The sequence below is a fragment of the Erpetoichthys calabaricus genome, chromosome 10, assembly GCF_900747795.2.
Source record: "Erpetoichthys calabaricus chromosome 10, fErpCal1.3, whole genome shotgun sequence".
In the NCBI taxonomy this organism is placed as follows: Eukaryota; Metazoa; Chordata; class Cladistia; order Polypteriformes; family Polypteridae; genus Erpetoichthys; species Erpetoichthys calabaricus.
In genome coordinates, this window is record NC_041403.2 from 67,789,310 (window position 1) to 67,812,845 (window position 23,536).

The following is a 23,536-nucleotide window of genomic DNA, read 5'->3' on the forward strand; positions in this document are numbered from 1 at the left end:
CATGAATAAACCATCTTCTCCAAAATATTATCAACAACCAAGCAGATAAAAGCATAGAAGTGCCATTCACTCTGGCTAGCTACAAAGTGCATACTGTCTCTAGCAAATGATTTCTTAACAGTTAAAGCCCCCAAGACTGTAACTATTATGCCTTATGCTTTCTAAAAACAATGTGAAGCATACTCACAGTATTACAAGTTGTTTATCTTGTAACATTACATACTCAGACCCAAGGCAGTGTGCCATGCTGTAAACAGGCCTGGACAAGGCACCAGTTGACCACAGGACTCACACATGCACACGTATATAAGGTTAATCACCAATAAACCTGCACATGTTAAGGGATGTCCATCCATCCATCCATTTTCCAACCCGCTGAATCCGAACACAGGGTCACGGGGGTCTGCTGGAGCCAATCCCAGCCAACACAGGGCACAAGGCAGGAAGCAATCCCGGGCAGGGTGCCAACCCACCGCAGGACACACACAAACACACCCACACACCAAGCACACACTAGGGCCAATTTAGAATCGCCAATCCACCTAACCAGCATGTCTGTGGACTGTGGGAGGAAACCGGAGTGCCCGGAGGAAACCCACGCAGACACAGGGAGAACATGCAAACTCCACGCAGGGAGGACCCGGGAAGCGAACCCAGGTCCCCAGGTCTTCCAAGCTGCGAGGCAGCAGCGCTACCCACTGCGCCACCGTGCCGCCCTGTTAAGGGATGTGTCAGGTAAATCAGAATACCCAGAGTACATAAGAAATAAGTCTGCTTGAGGCTGCCTAGCCTGTCAGTTCTGGGAAAGTTAGGACAGACAACACAATGCCAGTAATGAGAGGAATGGCATTGTTTAGGAGAGCCTCTACATATCCACCGTAGGATGAAAAAGCGCAAACCCTGCTACAGAGCTACTCAAAGCCATAGCTAATGCAGAGAAAATGCTGGACTAATATTGTTTGCCAACTCTGTTCCCTCAACTATAGTGTATAGGTTAGCATCTATATGACAAGTCTCATATAGGAAAAGTTTACGAATGATGATCATTATCATTGTTCCTGCTTGAGTGAACCCCTTTAATGAATGGACTCCCATCCAAATTTCAACCTGTCTCATTCCCACCACATTAGGTCCTGTAAGATCTTTTATTGGATTACACAAGATTGGAAACTTAAATGACAATTTTAATGAAAATATTCACTCTGAGTAAAGCCTCAGGGCAGTGTTTATTTTCAGGGGACAGGCACTTTTATCCAGTTGTTAAAAAAATTATATTTATTTAAATACACATTTGAACACAAATCTACAAGTCATTTACAAATTCACCAGGATGATAAATACCTGCAAAAACAAATTACTGGGAGCATCTGTAGTGATGTTTGCATTTCTACCCAAACGTAAAGCTCTAAAGTGACCGAGATGCGCATTATGTAAAGTTCATGTTAGTAAAGATGTTCCTCACATTTTACTGATCTTATTTCTTTTAATGACAACAGTTTTATTTTACAGTTAGCTGTTACGTTTCCAAGCAAAGGCAGATGGCTTAAAAAAAAAAAAAAAATCACAGAAACCTTTTTGCTGATAGCAAGCATTTCAGCAGTGGTCAGCTTGCTTTTTAAAGTTACACACACATTTGCAAAATACAGAATCTGTTGTGACAGGAAATGCCAAATACAGTTAAAATATCTACATTTCCAGCATGCAATTTTGCAATACTTCTATTACTCTTATGAAATTACTCTTGCTCACTATTGGTCTACTTCAGGTTATAGTTTCTCTATTTTCTTCTTCTTTCTGCATCTAGCAGGCACTATATGAAGTTTCACTTCTTTCATGACTTTCGACCGGAATTTGTCACTTTAGATATAACTATATTTCATACATGCATTTTACTTCCAAAATGTTTTTTCCATTTGTGTCAAATTTTCAAATTTATTTTGAATACATTGTCAAAGTGGACGACACAGTGGCCGTTTTACCTTCTCTAGTCTTGCTTTCAAATCCCAGACTGGTACAGTCTTTGCAAGTTTACACATTCTCTCTTATGGTAGTTTTTTCTCAGGGTACTCTGGTTTTCCTCTAAAACTCCAAAGTTGTGCATTTAACTGCATGGTGACCATTTTTCTACAGGTATGAGTGAGTGTGTCTGCCACTGCCTAGGATAGACTCTGGCCTACTACAACCCTTTATTGGACTATAATGAATGCATAGACAGGAAGCTTCTAACGATCTTTGAAGAATTATGAATATCCACAAAGTGAAATATTGGATGCCATTATACAGTAGTTATAAGTGACAGGGATAGCTTTGGCACAATGAATGGCTACTCCATCCCATATCTTCTTAGAGTCCATGAGGCTGCTGCAAAAGCAGTGAGATGGGTCAGTGTAGCAGATGCCAGGCAAAATAAGGGAGTGCAGGCCAGTCATGAGATTGAATGTCATCTTTCATTCAAACTTCTCTTTAACATTTATATTAATGGAATGTCTTTTAGAGTAAAGATCGCAAATTCCTATTTGTAACATCACTTTTAAATTTCATTTCCACTTCGGAGTATTTCTGATTTTTTCACAGATCCAGCTAAAGATGTAGTATTTCCACTGAAATGTCCTCCTGACTCAAATGATACAAGCAAGTGCCATGAGATGGTCTACATAAATTGGGTGCCAAAGCTTAAAAGATTTTCTCCTCACTCTTAAACAAAATGTTTATTACTACTTGTGCAAAAAAAACAAACTCCAGAATCCATAATAGAGTTCAAAACAGTTAACACAGAATCAGAACTTATATCTGGTATTTCAGCTCACCCAGACATAGCAATGTCATTGGATTTCAAGTACATTTCTTCACCCATAATCTCTTGTTATATACATGTGCAGTACTTTCAATTTTCATTAAGGTAAAGTGGTTGGTGCTCTTTTAAAACCAGTGTTGTGTGCATAAACAGGAGACACAAAACCTGATTGTAGTTTTACAGACAGTTTATATGGTGTGACAGATAGGGGGCGCTGTTGTCCCCTTGAACCCTCAGATCAGATGCCAGACACCAGGTAAAAGTCCAATGATTTATTTTATTTGGACAAATACATGCACAAAGCACCTCCACTATACTTCAATAAACAATCAATTCTCAATAATAAATCAATAATCCTCTGCACCTCAGTCACCCTTCCCCCCCCAACTCGGCTCAATCTACTGGGGTTTCCCATAATCCTTTTATAGTCCATGACACGGAAGTGTTTCTGTCCCTCAGTCCATGTGACTTTCTATCACTTCCGGGTCAGGTAAAAACTCCTTTTCTTCAGCCCAGAAGTATATCATTTCTTCTGTTCCCGTGACTTGGAAATACTTCCAGGCTATACAGAAAGTACAAGTCCCTGGGCCTCCCTGCAGCGTTCCCTGGTGGCCCCCACGGTATCCAGCGTGGCTGTGAAGGAAAACTCCAAGGTCCATGATGCCCTGCTGGAACTCAGGGCACCTCCATGTTACCGGGAGGGCTCCATCTGGCGTCATGGGGGTATTGGCTGGGATGAACAGCCGGCCATATACCACAATGGACAATTAAAATAGGAAAACAATATAAAACTCTGATCGGGTTAGGACTAAACAAAATTTTCAGTAAAATACCCCCTTCAAATAGAAGCTTTAAACTTGATTATTGCAACCTAACATCCAGTACAATCCCATTTTAAGACTGTCAAAGAGATTATAATGTTTGGTGCAACAAACAAGGTGAACTGTCTAACAAATAACTTGCACATTATCTGGAAGGTTCACATTTTTATCCCATAAATGTGTTTTATATAATAGATTTACTTATAGGCCTGATTCTCAAATGTTAGTCATTGTATGTGCCCATTTTGCAAAGTGCCTTATGTTTATCTATAGTCCAAAACAATAATAAATTTAGTCATTCACATTAATTCTTTTTTTTTCAAACCTGTTTATTCAAATTCAGGTTCACATGGCAGAAAAATACATGCCATCCATTTCCTAGAACTATTTATTGTAGTTCACATTGACAGGAGCCATTTCCCACTAGCACTGAATTCTGGGTAGAAGCCACTCATAGAAAGGGTGCCAGCCCACACTCATGGGCATAACCACACTCTCTCATACCATTTCTATTTAGAACTGCTAATTAACCTAACATATATGTCTTTGGGATATAAGAGAAAAACCAAAGTACCCCGAGAAAAGTTAATGCAAACACAGGAATAACATGCAAATTCCACAAAGAGTAACCAGGCTGAGGTTCAAGCCCAGCCTCTTGACGCTGTAAGATGGCATGCCACTTCTGATTATTAAAAAGATAACTATTTCTTATTGAAAGAATGAAAGATTTATAATATTTATTAGAACAATACTCTACCCAAAAATTACATTTTTTGATATATTACTTATCCCCATGTGGTTTGCAATGATAGCCACTAAAATTGGTAATCTCAGAACAAAGATGGCAAGCTTTCTAATTGAATGTGCACCTACTGTGACCCACACTGTGCCACAGCAGATACTATCAAAACACCTGTTTAGAAATTTTACCTCAGTTGTGCCACATTAACCATATATCAAGTGATCCAGTCATATGCTCAACAAGAGGCAAAATACATGCATTTTTTGCTAAAATACTGTTAAATAAATAACTTCCAGAAAATCAGAGCCGTTCACACAGAGGAAACATGTCCACATGGGATTGAGCTTTTGAAATGAAGACAGTCTTTTTGACCAATGAATGATATGAAGAGGCAGATCTTCAATTCAAAAGCTCAGTCACATGTGAGCATGATTCCTCTCTTGGCTATCACTACAAACTACGTGGATTAAGTAACATATTTAAATAAAATATTAGTTTTGGGTGGATATTGCTTTAAGGCCAGCAACAGATACAAGAATAATTTTTAAGTGGGTGTCATACTGGCAACAATAGAAGAATTTAAGAAGTGGTAATGGATGACAAATTTACTAAAGAAGCACAGTGGGTAGCCAGTTTACTGATCCGGTGTCTGCAGGTCTATTCTTGTACCAGGACTTTGTCTGTGTGATGTTTTCCTCCGGCTTTTCCAGTTCTTGTTTTTCCCCCAACATCCCCAAAGACATGAGAGTTAGGTTCACTAAAAATTACATATAGGAATCATGAGAGCATGTTTATGTCAGTAGGCACCTAAGATGGCTAGCATCCTGCTAAGAGTTGTCTTCCTGTTTGGCATCTAGTTCTGCAAGAATGGACTGCAGCCCCCCATGACCTGGAATTGGATTAAGTCCATATAGTAGGTTTACTTAACATGTAATGCACAAAGATCAAACTATTTGAACAGAGCATAAGGTGACAGCTGGTGGTTCTCTTTTTTAACTCTTGAATAACTTTATCACATTTACATAATGTAAACTTTTGTAAAATGGGCAGTCTTTTGACATCCTAGAGGATCATTTTCTCTCCATCCTGACAGCTGGAGATTTTGTTTTCCTTTTTCTTATCTCACTATAGCACTGGACCCTGACTTATATATAACTATCAGAAAACTTAAAACTTGTGTTTGGGTAATTGTAATTTAAATTATGCCCAGTTGGGGCTGGGCGGTCTCATGGCCTCGGGAACCCCTGCAGATTTTGTTTGTTTTTTTTTCTCCAGCCCTCTCAAGTTTTTTTGTTTTTTTTCTGTCCTCCTTACTTTATTCTTTGTTACTTAGTATTGCCTAATCTATTTTTATATTTTTCTTTTTTCTTTCTTTATCTTGTAAAGCATTTTGAGCTACATCATTTGTATGAAAACATGCTATAGAAATAGATGTTGTTGTTGTTGTTATGTTTAATTCCATTAGGGGCTCTTCCATTTATATATTTTTAAACCTGTTATTAAAATTGCCCATTTATGTATTTTTTACCTTCTAACTCTTTCTTTTACTCCTTGTAAAACACTATTGAGGCATTTTTGTATGAAATTTGCTATATAAATAAATGTTATCGCTGTCACTTAAAGATTTTAAAAAGACACATTTACATTTACAATCACTTCACAAACATCAGTTACACAAACTTTAGGATAGAGTTAGAGCTCTGTCTGGGGCCCAAAGAAGCCTTTTGAAGGACTTAAAGCTTCTGCTTTTAAACACCTGTAAAGCAGTTAGTGCCACTGCCTCAGACAGTACATCCAGTGATCTGGGTTTGACTTTCAGCCCTACTTAATGTCTGCATGCAATCTCTGTGTTCAAGAGGGTTTTCTTTGGATCTTGCAGTCTCTCCCTTAATCTAAAAGACTAGCATATCAAGCTAAATCGTTGAAACTAAAATGTCCCAGTGTGAGTGAGTGAGTTGTGAGTGAGGTTTGTGATTGGCTAGCACACCATCCAACTAGGATAGATTACAGCACGGTGTGACCCTGTACCAAAAAAATTAGTGGTTTGGTGTAACAGATTCTAGAGAAATAGCTAACCTGAATTTATAACCTCATTGGTTAAGCTAAGTATTGCATGATCAGGAAACATAACGATAACAAGTGTCAGGGTCTTGTAGAATTAGAACAGTTTTGATGCTGCAAAAGTGCTTTGATTTTAACAGAAAGGCAAAGTGTATTCATTTGCAAAGAATATGCATTATTCTTATAACTTAAGAAACATCACTGGTAAACACGGCTATTGTTTATTCTTTTCATCTGCTTCACCTTAAAGAAGCTAGAATTAAGCCTAGTGCTTATACTAAATAGACAGGTTTGAAAATCTTTATTCTTGACACTGGAGTGGGATTTGCCAGGCACACTACAATACAATATTGACATAATACTTTGTGGTGCTATTGCAGTTGTTGTGTGCAAGTATAGAGACTTTATTGCGTGATATACTTTACTGAATTAAAACATGAAACTGAATTCTTATGGGCACAAATGTGTCAATCGGTTTCATCAAATAAAGTAAAAAAAAAAAAAAAAACATGAATGAATGAATGCCACAGAAATCCAGTTCAGACTCCACAGTTAAGAATTAGAAAACTCAGCTGAGATGTAAGACAGACAGACGTATCAAGCCTAATAAAACCAACAGCATAGCTCAACTCTTCCTTTTGTGTAAACGTCAAACATGAACAGTGTGTGTTCAAAGTATTCTACATTGGGAAATCTGGGTATATCAGACTAAGTAAAAGTTCTCAATTATTTCAGCAAGTTATATCCATCCATCCATCCATTATCCAACCCGCTGAATCCGAACACAGGGTCACGGGGGTCTGCTGGAGCCAATCCCAGCCAACATAGGGCACAAGGCAGGAACCAATCCTGGGCAGGGTGCCAACCCACCGCAGGACACACAGAAACACACCCACACACCAAGGGCCAATTTTGAATCGCCAATCCACCTAACCTGGATGTCTTTGGACTGTGGGAGGAAACCGGAGTGCCCAGAGGAAACCCATGCAGACACGGGGAGAACATGCATATTCCACGCAGGGAGGACCCGGGAAGCGAACCCAGGTCCCCAGGTATCCCAACTGCGAGGCAGCAGCGCTACCCACTGCGCCACCATGCCGCCCGCAAGTTATATAATGTAAGGAAAAAAATACAGCAAAACTAAATTGACATTTTTTCATAAACTAAGAAAAAAGTGAGGTAATTGGATGTAAGGCTATGAACTAAAAATTGTAAAAAAAAAAAAATGTTATCATTTGGGCATGTTAAAAAGCTTGCTTAAGAAAAGGGCTAGGCAACATGATGAAAATGTTGTAACGTTAAATCCAATTTAAAAAAAATATACCAGTTATCAGTGTATTGCTAAAACATCATAACAAAAAGTATTTTACTGCTGTACTGTATCAACCCTTTCCCATTCATTAAAGGATATATCCAATCATGTCTATAAAATAGTAAAGGACAAAGAAGATAGTTTTGATGATTTTGAATCTGGGAAGGTAGGAACAGTGCTTCACTAATGGATATTGTAAGTGAACTAAAAGAAAGATGAGAAGGTCGCTGAGAGTTCCTAGAATTCTACCCTTTGTGTATAGAAACTACACACATAGATAGGGAAGGGCCCTCAGTTTGCATGGGTAGGCTCGGATGGCTAAAGATATAGATTTATTCATCTTTATATATATTTACTTTCTCTTACATTTTATGTGAGTACAGTATTTACTACAAACTCTGTTTCTGCTGTTAGTTTTTATTGCAGCCAAATTGCATTCAGTAGCTTCTCTGAGTCTTTGATGGAACCTCTTGCATAATTCAATTATTTCTTTACTTAATGTTACACATAAAGAGCTCCTTGAGATAACTGGGAACCCACTGCCTGCCAGGGTAAACTGTGGCTTCCTCTAAAATATCACAGCAGATTTATATCCATTTTCAGATCACAGTGCTTGATTTACTTCTCTGATTTTTAAGAATATTTTCCAAAGGTGGGCCACTTCCAATGAGCAGACACCAATGTCAGATATGAATTCCATATCTCTGACACAGATGTCTGCTTGTCAGAAATGTGTTGTTATAAAGGAATCTTTTAGAAAGCAATAGTTGAGCGCAGATTGAATAAACTAAAAACAAACCAGCAATCTTCTCAGTTAATCTTAACAATTAGCACATTTTACTAACTTTACCATCACAAGACTCTTTAAAAAGCAAAGAAGTACAATTTAGTAAAATATGATACAGTACAAGGTCACACAATACATGATAAACTGTAACAGTTGCCCAACATGTGGTGTTATTAGTTACAAGGCCAAAATAAATAAGTCATACTGAACAAGGGGTTCATCTACAGAGAATACTGACTGCAGCTAAAAAATGCAGCCCCCTAGGACTAAGTTTGTCAGCAACACATCATGGAAATAAAACATTTATTCTTGAGTTTTTAGATTCTTGAAGTCTTAATGGGTGTTGCAGACAGATAATATCCCTGAAATATTTTCAAATGCCAAACTGAATGTTCCATTATGTATACATAATGTACCACTAGTTTCTCACTATATGGAATACAGTACAGTACTCATTATTTTTTTGCACCAAACTCTTCTATAACAGGGTCGTTCCACATGTTGGTGGAGGACAGTAGCCAGCTATGGGCAGTAAGCCAGGCTATGGCAAAACACTCTCATGCACACACACTTACACACACGCACACACAATCAATGTCACTCACCCCTGCCAATTTACAACAACCACTTAGACTAACATACATATGTTTGGGATGTGGAATAAATCCAGTTTGTCTGTTGGGAAAACATCCAAACTATACAAGTACAGTGGCATAGCTGGGAGGTGTCCCAATGTTACTGTGGCTTGGAGACACAAGACATAACCCTAGGCCACCTTTTGGGAAGATTTATTTGACATTATCAGGGCCTTACTGCATACAAGAGCTCCATGAGATAACTGGAACCCCATCAAGGTTGACATCTTCCTTGTGCCCAGAGCTAACAGGACAAGGTCTGGTTTCCTACAGTCTTAAAAGTTGAATAAGTTTGAGCCTGGCCCTTCCATATAGACAAACTAGGCACACAGCACCTCTTACACGAGGGAAACAGCAGTCAAAACATACTATTTTAAACTATTATACAACCAATAAGAAACTTTATGGCAAATTATGTCATCCTACTAAGTTCTCACCATTCATAACAAATGGCTGAGAAATATGTCAGTCCCAGTTCAGGCTGCCCACATCGTTGCAGGCCCAAACCCATCCAATACAACAGCTCATTAATCTTTAAAGCTGAAGAGACATAGTGTCACAATATTTACTTACCATGTGTTATTGCATATTGAATATGATGTTGCTAATTCAAAGACCTGTGCCAGCTCTGATTAAGCGGATTCAATAAACAGAGGAACTATTTAATATAATGATGTCAGAATTTCTGCATCTTCCAGGTTAAGGACAAAATTAATTTATAATTTTCTATAAGACAATTTTCATTTTGCTTTGCTGTTTCTATTAAAAAATTTAACACATGAAGTGAGGTGAAAGTCTGGTTTGGACACTGTCTTCATATATTGATACCATCTGAACACGAGTTTATTAACATTATTTAGTTAATATTGCTGAACTAATAAATATGGTAACCTAAAGTGTTAAAAATGAATATAACTAATATATATATTCATATTCAGTAGGTATTTTAAATATATATTATTAAATAAATAAAAACGCTACCAACTAATATTCAGGAAGAAGATGCAACTTGCCTTTCCCTCAGCTTGTGCATGGCACACTAATTTACTTTTGTTGTTCTTTCCAAACCTAAACAACAAAGTAGGTTCATCATTTTCTTCTCTCTGACTTTAGGTGATGTAGACCACCTGGATGCAGAAAACCGCTGCATGTGAACAAAGGCAATAAAAGACACACTGAAGAGTCAGCACCATGTAGAACGGCTCTGTCATGAATCACATGCATACAAAGGAAATTAGAAGCTTACTGTGTATTTTGACAAAAATGTGTGACTAAGAATTTTGCACATTAGCATTACAGTGTGATAACTGGAATCAAGCTTGCTTCCTGAAAACAGAAAAAAAACAACCTGAGAGAGATGCATATGGGAACATAACATTATGCAATTAAACTAGTTTAACACAATTCAGGGGCATAGCTATCCAAATTTATCACAGTTTTCCCACATATATGCTTTTATGTGTTAGTTTAACACTTTTGATGTAAGAGGACCCCCTATTCAGTCACAATACTGTCTACTGTTTACAGACTTTTATATACTGTAATACAAATTTATACAATTATAATAAGATGTTTACTGTACTTTAATGCAATTTCCATCCACTTTCGAACTCTTTGGTAGCTCAGTTCAGCAGATAGCAAATTCCATGTACCCAGTGCTGCCAGGATTGGCAAAAATTGGCTCAGGAATGGGTACACTCATTTGTATCAGGCAAGATTTTAGCAGCCTGTCTACTTAAAAGTCACAGCTCTATGAGACGTTAAGAAAACCAGGATTACCTGGCAAACTACCCAAACAGACACAGAGAAAATTTGTAAACTGCACACAGGCAGTGTCCAGGATTTGGTTCAAACTGCGAGGCAGTGGCCTCATGTCACTTATTAATATTAGACTAGCAAAAATAGATGGCACTGAATGCTACTATTCTAATTTTGTTTTTACTTGCTCTTTGCAACAAAGATTCTTATTTCTATTAACTTAATCATCCTAAAACCTGGTAGCCCACATTTTTAACCATGCAGTATTTCTTGAGTTCAAGCTGATAATACTAACAAGAACTTCAAAACAATAACACTACATTCATTCATTGCACTGTGGGAGTGACACACGTCATCCCGTTCCTTTCTCCTTCCAGTTAATAGGAGGTTATGGCACAAAGCATTATTTTAACTAGACTCAGCTGTTCCAGTTCCCCTAATTGCGTGAGGCTTACTTTAAAAAAAAGTAACTTGAATTTTAAATAATTACCAACTACAGCATCAAAGTCCAATTCCAAAAATACTTTGGCAAAATAGTTAGCACTGCTGCTACACAGCTCCAGAAACCTGGGTTGGATTAGCAGCCTTTTCATTCTGTATGTAAAGTTTGCATGATTTCCAACTGTCCATGATATTTTTCTACAGATGATCCAGTTTCATTACACACATCAAGAATGTGGGCATCTATTCAGTCATAAACTGGGCCCCTGTGCCTGAGTGTGCTCTCTGATAGACTGGTGCCCCACTACAGAGTTGATTCCTGCCTTGCACCAAATAGAATGAGCACATTGATAAAATAGATTTTCCAGTATAAATATCTTGTGGGGTGGAATGGTGGCACATTGGTAGCGCTGCTGCCTCGCAGTAAGGAGACCTGGATTCACTTCCCGGGTCCTCCCTGCATGGAGTTTGCATGTTCTCCCCGTGTCTGCGTGGGTTTCCTCCGGGTGCTCCGGATTCCTCCCACAGTCCTAAGACATGCAGGTTAGGTGGATTGCCGATTCTAAATTGTTCCTGGTGTGTGTGTGTGTCCCCTGCGGTGGGTTGGCACCCTGCTCGGGACTGGTTCCTGCCTTGCACCCTGTGTTGGCTGGGATTGGCTCCAGCAGACCCCCATGACCCTGTGTTCAAATTCAGCAGGTTGGAAAATGGATGCATGAATATCTTGTGACAACTGCTACTTGACCAATAAAGAAACATTAGCTCTACCATAATTTAGAATACAGAGTCACTTTCAACGTTCCATTCTTAGATTTCACTCAGTCATTTCTTAAGATCTGTACATTTCATTTTCACCTGGCTGAATCGTCTCCAGTTCCTATCCTGTACATCTGAAACATAACTTTTAATCCACACAGTTATCTGACTTTCTTATTTGTCTTTTTCACTTTGTCATTCATTTGTTCATGTTCCTGTCAAGGTTTTAGGGCACTAGAAGCAATCAAAAAAAGGAGCAAAGATGAAACCCTAGATAAAATGCTAATCCATCACAGGGTACACACTCACACTCACAGTATCAAGCTAATCCACCTTAAAATGCATGGGATGTTTGTAGATCTCAAGGAACAAAAGGTGACATAAGATTCTTCTTTAGTTGTAGAGAAACCCATGTAGTGGTCATGCAAACATTAGCTACAATGCTGCAAACTGTTTTTTTAAGATGTAAATAAAACACAAGCACAGACAGACACATACAGAGTGTGAAACTCTGAAAGATTAGGTGGCTACCTGTTTGAAGTTAAACATGCCACCTCCTTTCATCACAGGCGAGTTTGTTATTAGAAAACAAAGTGCATACATTAAGCAACTCACTTTTAAAATGTTAGTAATTACATTTAGATTACAAGAAAATGAAAATTGGTGACATTATTTACAGTATTATAGTTTATTTTTGACAGAGGAGCATGAGTCAGCCTCCTATGGATTATTTAATTACGGTTACTTTAACATCAGATGGAAAAGAAATTCATCTTCATATGACACCATTTTATCAATGATCACAGGAAAGTAAAATAAGTATTTCAATACATATGCAAATTTTCCTAAAAAGTGTTAAGTGTTATCTTATGCCAGAGCCAGATCAATGTTGACAGCATCCTGCTGTGTATGTATAGGAAGCGAATGTACAGGTCACGCATAAATGTAATTTAGTTATAAAAAAAATTGTGCACGTGTTCATGACGTATTTACTTCCTATTACTGGTCTTCTTGATTTATTATTTTTTTTTATTTCCTTAAAGTTTGTGTGTGAGATTGCGTTTGCGGGGTGTGCGCTAAAAACAAATTCATGACTTAACTGACCACGGACGTTTTTTTGGACAAATATCTCTATAACCATTTACAATAACATAATATTAAATTAGATATCATGCATTTAATCGGGACACTTAACTAGTTAAATGAACCTCTAACTGGTACAACGTGCGATATACTTTAAAAATTTAACGGACAGAATAATAGAAATTTTAAATAACAGCTGTACTGTCCGTGTTGTGGCGCATTTGTCTTTCATTTATTTATTTATTTTTTTGTACAGGAAGCTGGTCTATTCTTGTTATTTTTGCAGATAAGTGATATTAATAAAGGTGTACAGAGTAATTGTCGCGTCATGTACAATGCTAATATTATTCATTTATCGTCTTATTCTGATTTTCCATTTATACTGGAATCTGTACAATTAACTTTATAAGAAATTACATCTCTGTAAACTTTACTTGTAGAACTAGAAACAAAAAAATGATAAACGAATCTGGTTTTTTAATAAGCACTTTATTGGTTTAAGGAATTCTTCAAGCTATTCATTTTAGTTCAGACAACTGGTGGCTCCTAATCTGCGCCAGTGTCTGCGCAGATGCGAGTAAGGAGTGAATGTCTCACGCGTCGGCTTCAGGCGCCTCACATGTCTTTAAAGGCTGCTAGCCAGATGCTCAGAAGTTCCAGAGACTCTGTCATTGCTTCCTGTGCCAAAGCGTTTAATTCTAAGTCCGATACCACGGAAAACTAACATCATTTACAATGCATAAACCCACCCATCCCTACAAAAAAAATCGAAATTCAAACTGATATTGTTCTTACATTACACGAATACTTTAAGAAAAAGAAAAACAGAATGTGGATCCACGTATTCAGGTTGGTAGTTATGAATCATTAAAGAGCAGTTTACATTAGTCCATACATTGACTCACTCTCTCTATTAAACTACTTGGATCGATAGTGTAAATTATAACCCTCGTTAAATGAGTGCTGTAGGCGTGTCCTGGCACAAATCATCTAACGTTCAGGAACAAAACTAAACCGCATGCTGATACAACTTACTTACGCACCTCGAATATAATTGCATTTGTTTTCATCCAATAGGCTGGAAGTGGATCCTCCCATTGTGTAGTTCCCTTCAGCACCGTTATTTTTTGATCCGTAATGAGTAAGTCTTCCAGGTATTCTCTTGGCGTTTTTCTAAATGGCGAGAAACACCGTCCGGGAGCCTCCTCTGATGAGACTGTCACAGCAAAAATGACGAGAGGCTGAGAGAGTAAAAGAGAGACAGCGAGAGGAAAGAGAGAGAGAGAGAGAGAGTGTGTGTGTGTGTGTGTGTGTGTGTGTGTCGAGGGAGAGGGAGCTCCCTATCTCAGAAGAGCATTGTAAACTTCCTCAACTCGCCAGCACCGCCTTCTAGTCTGTAGTGCTCGTGTATTATAAATCCTCCCTGCTAATGTTGTTGGCGAGAATTAATCAGTGCTGTCTCAGGCTAGACAGAGGCTGCATATTTTGTGAAAACATTTTCCAAAAAAACTACTGCCTACCAATTAATTAGTGATAGAAATCCTGATGAACAAAATAGGGGTTACAGTTAAGATGCGTGTAAAAGTGATTATAGAGTACAGTACCTGTGTAATTGGTACCGTAACACCCATATAAAATGCACTTATAAACACACACACACAGTGTCTGAGTCCAAATTCTAACCAAGAACTGGAAAAATAGAATTGCGCACCCTATGTAAATACAGGCGGATCAGACATTCATTCATCTCTCGAATTTCGGCGCCTACACTTTTAAAAATATAATTTCTTTAATGGCACATTTACTGGGTGGTGGGGTTCCTCGTTGAACCAGTTTTACATTCTAGGAAGGGTTCTTTCTATATGAAATTAAGTATTGGACAAAAAATTGAACAAACAAAGAAATCTTTAATATCTAGTAGGTTGTAGCAGAACAGAATAAGGAAAACAGCACGTAGCCCGAGTTTTTGTATGCAGCAAGGCGGAGGTTGGGAGCATGCGCTGATAGGGCAAGAATCCTTTAAAAGTCAGGAACCTGTTGGTATTTCACGAATATGTTATCATCTGTTTATGGTTACTTGTAAAGTATTTTACCGATTGAGGAAACCTTTATGTGGTTGGTTATTTTAGAAACTAAAAATGATTTCCCTATGGCATCGCCATAAGTAATCCCTATAGCGCCTTTATTTTTAAGAGTGTATAGAGATAGACTGGCAGGTCAGAGTTGGTTCCTGCTTGCGTCCCACGCAGCTGGTATAGACAACAGCTCCCGTAACCCTGAGCAGGATAAAAGCGTTACAAAATGGATTGACTAGTTCGAATTAAATATTATACAACGTTTATTAATATTTATCTATCAAAGTGCATGAACGTTTATTTTTTTTCCAGTTGGAGCGCAAGGCAGGACTCAGTTCTACAAGTTCAGGATTCAAGTTCATCACAGGTCGCATTCGCAGGTATACACTGAGATATGCGCCATTGCTGGCTGGTTTACAGTACCCAATAAATCTGACAGTTTACCTCTATGCACTACGACGAAACCCACATAGGAAAACATTGAAAATATAATTCAAAGCAGACAGCCAACCATATAAAACCAATACCTGCTTCTACATCGGTTAACATTTTGAAAGCATTAAGTTTGCAAATAAAATGTAAACTTAGGCTTATTACCAAACATGCAGTTTGATTTTCACACGCTATTATAATGTTCTAGATTAATGTTTGGTGTTGTTAAGATGTATTTGATCATCGTAATGACATATCGACAACAATATCCACCTTGTATTATTCTGAACTCGTGTCGCTTCCGTGTCAGCTAGTGACAGATGCATCCTCTAAACAAAGCCGAGTCGTGTCGCTTATTTTGATCATTGCTCAGCAGTTCCTGTCACGTTAAGGCTTTGATCCACAATCTGGAAGACTTTTTTCAGCGTCTTGGCTGTACAGCCAAGAGAAAATGTCTCGAAGCGGAGAAGCTGAATGTCATTGCCGCTCATCTGATCTTCAGGCAACTCACTATAGTTCAGTGCTCAGCTCTCAAACATCCGATGCTGGGCAAAAATGTTGATAATCGAGTCAATTTTTGATCTAATATTTAGAATGCATCACGATTAAATCAGTGATAATATAAACTGACCTAAGCACAAGGCTTAATTTTAGGATGGTTTTGCAAAGGATAGCTTTACAAAGTTTGAACAATCACGCCATAGAAGGAAACCACTTGTTTCTTCTTTTTTTTTTTTTTTTTTGCTTCCTTTGCAAGCGGATCGACAAAACAGTTAAGACTACGAACAATTACTTTTCAAACTGCAACTTGGCAGGTTAGTAGCAACAGCACATTTCTCGTTTACTTCCATCCTGCTTTAGAAAAATGACAGACAAGAATGACACAAGTATGTACAGCAGGAACACGAGAGAAAAGATTAGAAAGAACGACCCCAAGCGGCACATAAACAACTTGAAATTTTACTGGAAAAAAAAGCAAAAAACACCTTCGTGTGATAACTGCAGGCTCTCTAGGATTCTTGGTCACCGAGCGCGACAGCCGGCTTTCTAATACTAAGTCGAAGGTGAAGCCTTTTGATGGACTCCTGCTATTTACATGTGTTAACACTCCCATTCATCGTGTATTCCATCAGTCCATAAGTAACGAATAAAGCTGAATTCACTGCTCGGGAGAGTTTAATAAAGCTTTATATTTAATTACAGTTGTTGGCTACAATATGGTTCACATGAAAATAAAGTGGATGCTATTCAAAACAAATATCACGAGAAACAAAACATAAATACAAAATCCTTAAAGACACAAAACCAAAATGCGTTTAAAACTGACTCAGGATTCCAAATGGGCCTTGAGTGTAAGATAGGTGTGCGCGTGAGTGGGCCCGCTGGTAGAGCATTCTAGGGATGTCTCCTGAATTTAATAAAATGAATGATAACGTTATGTTATCTTTCCAAACAAGAATCAGATCTAGTCTTATAGGAGCATCTCTAATTCACTGTTAGGCCAAGTTGCCAGTAATTAACCTCTCAGAGAAAGAGTTGTTCCAACTAGACTTGTACGTTCCTCCTAATTGCCCAAAGTACAGAACTAGATAAAAAGGGCTGCAGATGATATCAGGGCGACTTGTGGAATGTAGGATCTGAGAGCACACAGCAAGAACTAAGAGTCACGGTTTAAGCCATATCTGAAAAGCACATATTGCTGCTTATCTCGGGACTGATAATTAGGTCTTTTAACATAAGCGACTCTCTGGTCGTCCCGCTATATAATAAAGTCAAACCCATTTCCAGTTTTAATTAGATATTTTATTAAATTACTGGCCTTTAATGAAATTTTAATAACCATAAACGGGAAAATTCTTGCAACTGCATTCCTACTTTGTATGGAGGAATACGGATTCGAACATTTTAGACATTACTTTTTAACATTTCAGTTTTCTTTTATACTAAGCTGACACTAATTGAATGTTTTGGTATTGCTATCAAGGTTTCAGATGAACGACTGTGTGCAGTAAATTGGATGAGATGTTGGGCATGTATGGCCCTGACATGTGATGCTTTTATATATATGTATACATATATACACATTACTGTGCAAAAGTTTTAGGCAGGTGTGAAAAAATGCTGTAAACAAAGAATGCTTTCAAAAATGGAAGTGTTAATCATTTATTTTCATCAATCAACAAAATGCAGTGAATGAACAAAAGAGAAATCTAAATCAAATCAATATTTGGTGTGACCACCCTTTGCCTTCAAAACAGCATCAATTCTTCTAGGTACACTTGCACACAGTTTTTGAAGGAACTCGGCTGGTAGGTTGTTCCAAACATCTTGGAGAACTAACCACAGATCTTCTGTGGATGTAGGCTTCCTCACATCCTTCTGTCTCTTCATGTAATCCCAGACACACTCGATGATGTTGAGATCAGGGCTCTGTGGGGGCCATACCATCACTTCCAGGACTTCTTGTTCTTCTTTATGCTGAAGATAGTTCTTAATGACTTTGGCTGTATGTTTGGGGTCGTTGTCCTGCTGCAGAATAAATTTGGGGCCAATCATATGCCTCCCTGATGGTATTACATGATGGATAAGTATCTGACTGTATTTCTCAGCATTGAGAACACCATTAATCCTGACCAAATCTCCAACTCCATTTGCAGAAATGCAGCCCCAAACATTCAAGGAACCTCCACCATGCTTCACTGTTGCCTGCAGACATTCATTATTGTAACACTCTCCAGCCCTTTGACAAACAAACTGCCTTCTGCTACAGCCAAATATTTCAAATTTTGACTCGTCAGTCCAGAGCACCTGCTGCCATTTTTCTCCACCCCAGTTCCTATGTTTTCGTGCATACTTGAGTCGCTTGGCCTTGTTTCCATGTCGGAGGTATGGCTTTTTAGCTGCAACTCTTCCATGAAGACCACTTCTGGCCAGACTTCTCCGGACAGTAGATGGGTGTACCTGGGTCCCACTGGTTTCTGCCAGTTCTGAGCTGATGGCACTGCTGGACATCTTCCGATTTCGAAGGGTAATTAGCTTGATGTGTCTTTCATCTGCTGCACTAAGTTTCTTTGGCCGACCACTGCATCTACGATCCTCAACATTGCCCATTTCTTTGTGCTTCTTCAAAAGAGCTTGAACAGCACATCTTGAAACCCCAGTCTGCTTTGAAATCTTTGTCTGGGAGAGGCCTTGCTGATGCAGTATAACTACCTTGTGTCTTGTTGCTGTGCTCAATCTTGCCATGACATGAAACTGTCTTCCACAACCTCACCTTGGTAGCAGAGTTTGGCTGTTCCTCACCCAGTTTTAAGCCTCCTACACAGCTGTTTCTGTTTCAGTTAATGACTGTGTTTCAACCTACGTGTGACATTGATTATCATTAACACCTGTTTGGTATAACTGGTTGATCATACACCTGACTATAATCCTACAAAATCCCTGACTTTGTGCAAGTGTACCTATAAGAATTGATGCTGGTTTGAAGGCAAAAGGTAGTAACACCAAATATTGATTTGATTTAGATTTTTCTTTTGTTCTCTCACTTTGCATTTTGTAAATTGATAACAATAAACAATCATTTATATTTCTTTTTTTTTAATTTTATTTTATTAATTTTTATTGTAATCATTCCATACAAATAGATCAACTTATGACCAAACAAGTTGAAGACAAATCAAACCCCACCCCTGAGAAGGAGAGCTTAGCTAAAGGAGAATTGCTTAGGGCTTTCTAATAAGACAACAATAAGCAAATGAAAGGGAGAAATAAATATATATGTAAATAAGAGATGAAGAAGGGAATTAAATGCGGTCATAGTTATTTCTCTTATTCTAAAATAATATTGATCAGATCCTGCCAGGTTCTGAAAAAAATTTGTACAGATCCTCTAACTGAGAATTTGATTTTTTCCAATTTCAAATAATATAAAACATCGGTTTCCCACTGACTTATCAGAGGAGAGTTAGGATTCTTCCAATTTAACAGAATAAGTCTGCGTGCCAAAAGTGTAGTAAATGCAATCACCGTTTGCTTGTCCTTTTCCACTTCAAGTCCGTCTGGAAGAACACCGAACACAGCTGTTAGTGGGTTAGGAGGGATTGTGACCCCAAGGCTGTCTGAAAGGCACTTAAAAATTTTGGTCCAAAATGATGTTAATTTGGTGCAGGCCCAGAACATGTGACCCAGTGAGGCAGAGCTTGATTGCAGTGTTCGCAGGTTGGATCTTGCCCTGGAAACATTTTGGACAGTTTTAAGCGAGACAGATGAGCTTGATACATAATTTTTAGTTGAATAATTCTATGCTTTGCGCATATGGAGCTCGAGTGAATTCTCTGCTTTGCTACCTTCCACTGCTTTTCTGATATATTGATTAAGAGATCTTCTTCCCAATGTCCTCTTGGATCTTTGAAAGGTAGGGACTCTAATAGGATTTTATATAATGCAGAAATGGTGTTTAATTCCTCGAAATTGAGCAGTATTTTTTCCAGCATTGTGGAGGGTGCGAGGTGGGGGAAATCGGGCAATTTCTGTTTAACAAAATTTCTAATTTGAAGATAGTGAAAGAAATGTGTAGCTGGGAAGTTGAATTTTGAACGTAATTGTTCAAAAGATGTAAATATGTTGTCTATATAACGATCTCTGAGCATTTTAATCCCAAAACTTTTCCAGGTATTAAAAACTGGATATGTTTGTGAGGGTTGAAAGAGGTGGTTCTCTTGCAGAGGTGCCACAGATAAAAGATTTTCCATCTTAAAATGCTTTCTAAGTTGGTTCCATATTCTGAACGAGTAAAGCACAATTGGGTTATTAGTATATTTGCGATAACTTGCATTTATTGGAGAGCAGAGCAGGGAGTATAAAGAAGTACTACAGGATTTTACTTCTATTGCGGACCAAGCCTGTGTATGTTCATTTATTTGTGTCCAGGTTTTTATGGCTTGTATGTTTGCTGCCCAGTAATAAAACTGAAAATTAGGTAAAGCCATGCCACCTTCTGCCTGAGGTCTTTGTAGGGTCGCTCTTTGGATACGTGGGTGTTTTGAGTTCCAAATGAATGAGGTTATTGTTGAATCTAACTGTTTAAAAAACGATTTATTGATATATATTGGAATGTTTTGAAATAAAAAAAGAAGTTTAGGAAGGATATTCATCTTAACCACATTAATTCTTCCAGCTAGAGTGAGATGAAGGGTTGACCATCTATCCAGGTCTTTCTTAATTTTTTTTCCATACAGACAGCAAAATTTTGTTGATAAAGAGCTTTATGTTTACTTGTGATATTTACCCCTAGGTATTTAAACTGATCTGCTATGGTAAAAGGTAGGGTGTCCAATCTAATATTATATGCTTGTGAATTCACTGGAAAGAGTATACTTTTATTCAGATTAATTATAAGACCAGATATCTTTTGAAATTCTGTTAGTGCTGTTAGAACTGCAGGGACAGTGTTTTCTGGGTCTGATATATATAAAACCATATCATCTGCATATAGAGAAATTTTCTGTTCCAGTCCTTCTCTGACAATCCCCTTTATCTGATAAGAATTTCGGCAGTGAACCGCCAGTAGTTCAATAGCGATTGCAAACAGCAGTGGCGACAAGGGACATCCAAAGTAGTCTGAGCAAATGTTATTAATACAAACTGAAGCTTCTGGATTGGTATACAGTAGTTTGATCTATGCACAAATATTCGGGCCAAACCCAAATTTCTCCAATGCAGTGAAAAGGTAGTTCCATTCAGTCATATCAAATGCTTTTTCTGCGTCTAATGATAGTAATATCTCTGGGGTGTTTGATTTTGCTGGTGAATATATAACATTAAACAAGCATCGGAGATTGGAAGATAGATGTCGGCCTTTAATAAATCCAGTTTAATCCTGTGATATTACCGAGGGCAGCACTTTCTCCATCCTTCTAGCTAGAATTTTTGAGAGTATCTTAACATCATTATTCAGGAGTGAAATTGGTCTGTATGATGCACATTGTAACAAGTCCTTATTTTGTTTAGGAAAGACGGTGATTAATGCTTGTCGCAATGTTTGAGGTAGTATTTGGTTGTCTCTAGCTTCTGTAAATGTTGCCAATAAGAGGGGAGCTAGCTGAGTGGAGAATTTCTTATAAAATTCTACGGGGTAACCATCAGGGCCTGCTGATTTCCCGCTTTGTAGTGACTTTATAGCATCTAGTAATTCTGTTAGCATTGGAGGTTTATCCAGTTCCTCAGCACTTAAAGCATCTATTTGTGGTGTCTGTAATGTATCCAGAAATGCATTAGATTGTGTGTTGTCTTCTTTGAGCTCAGTAGAATATAAGGATTTATAATAATCTCTAAATGCGTGCATTATATTTTTATGGTCTATAATTTCTTCTCCATTCGTGTTGGTAATTACTGGTATTGCATCGCAAACTTCTTGTTTGTGAATTTGTTGAGCTAAAAGCTTATTAGCTTTTTCTCCGTGTTCATAGTAATGATGTCTAGACTTATAAATAAGTTGTTCAGTTTCTTTAGTTGTTAAGATGTTAAGTTCTGTATGCAGGTCCTGCCTTTTCCTGTGGAGAGCTTCACTTGGACGCCTGGCTTGTTCTTTATCTATTCTAGTAATTTCGCTTCTTAGCTCTGACACTTTCTTGGTTTCTAATTTATTTCTGTGGGAAACAAATGAAATAATCTGTCCTCTTAAAAAGGCCTTTAGAGTTTCCCAGAGTGTTCCTGCGGAAACCTCTGTGGGTGTGTTTGTCTCTAGGAAGAAGCTGATTTGTTTGGATATAAATTCTGTGCAGTTCTCGTCTGCCAGTAGAAGAGAGTTAAGGCGCCATCTGTGAGGTGAGTGTGAGGGGCTTAATGATTTTAGCTCCAAGACTAGAGGGTGTGACAGATAGAGGTCGCTGTTGTCCTCTTGAACCCTCGGACAATACGCCAAACACCAGGTAAAAGTCCAAATATTACTTTTATTTGAACAATAACGTGCACAAAGCACCCTCCACTCCACAATACTCAATTAATTAAGACACTAATCAATACAATAATCAATCCTTCACACTCCCAGACACTTCGCCACCCTTCCTCCCAGCTCAGCTCCATGTACTGGTTTCCCAGAGTCCTTTATATAGTCCATGACCCGGAAGCGTTTCTCACTTCTGTCCATGTGATCATGAACACTTCCAGGTCGGATAAAAAGCTCCTTTCTTCAACCCGGAAGCACGTTGTTTCTTCTTGTCATATGATCATGACGCACTTCCGGGTTATAGGGCACGTAAGAGTCCGATAGCCCCCTTACAGCGACTCCTGGTGGTCCCCAAGGTATCCAGCAGGGCTGTGCATAAAAACTACAAAGTCCATGAGGCCCTGCTGGAATTCAGGGCATGTCCATGCTGTCGGGAGAGCTCCTCCTGGCGGCCTGGGGGTGAGGACCGGAATATTTAGCCGGCCACCCACCACAGTACCCTCCCTTTAGCGAAGCCAACTGAGGCGGAGCGTCCAGTCCCCCGAGGGACATCCTCCTCCAGGAGGACACGGCCGTCAGGCCTTGGCTGTGTTGTCTAGGGGGAAAACTGTGTAATTGTCTTTGCAGTATTAGATATCATCCCCCCCTGTCACAGGAGTCCTATCTAAGAGTGGATTTAAAACACAATTAAAGTCCCAAGCCATTATAAGAATTTATGAGTGTTCACATTGGGAATGGATGCAAATAGATTTTGCATGAATTCCTTATCATCAACATTGGGTGCATAAACATTTATCAAAATCATTTTACTGTTCTATAAGTTGCCCATGACCATCACATATCTCCCTTCAGGGTCCGATACTACATCTGATGCTACAAATGGAACTGTTCTG

The 23,536-nt window shown here is 38.4% G+C and overlaps 1 protein-coding gene across 1 annotated transcript in view; it reads right to left on the reverse strand.

Moving 5' to 3' along the window:
- niban1a (niban apoptosis regulator 1a) overlaps window positions 1-14,504 on the reverse strand; it is a 117,524-nt gene extending 103,020 nt beyond the window's left edge. The window contains exon 1 of the mRNA XM_028811367.2: window positions 14,234-14,504. Within this exon, the coding sequence (XP_028667200.2) occupies window positions 14,234-14,288 (55 nt within the window). The 5' untranslated portion in view covers window positions 14,289-14,504. The remainder of the gene's footprint in view (window positions 1-14,233) is intronic.
- Between the last annotated feature and the right edge of the window lie 9,032 nt (window positions 14,505-23,536).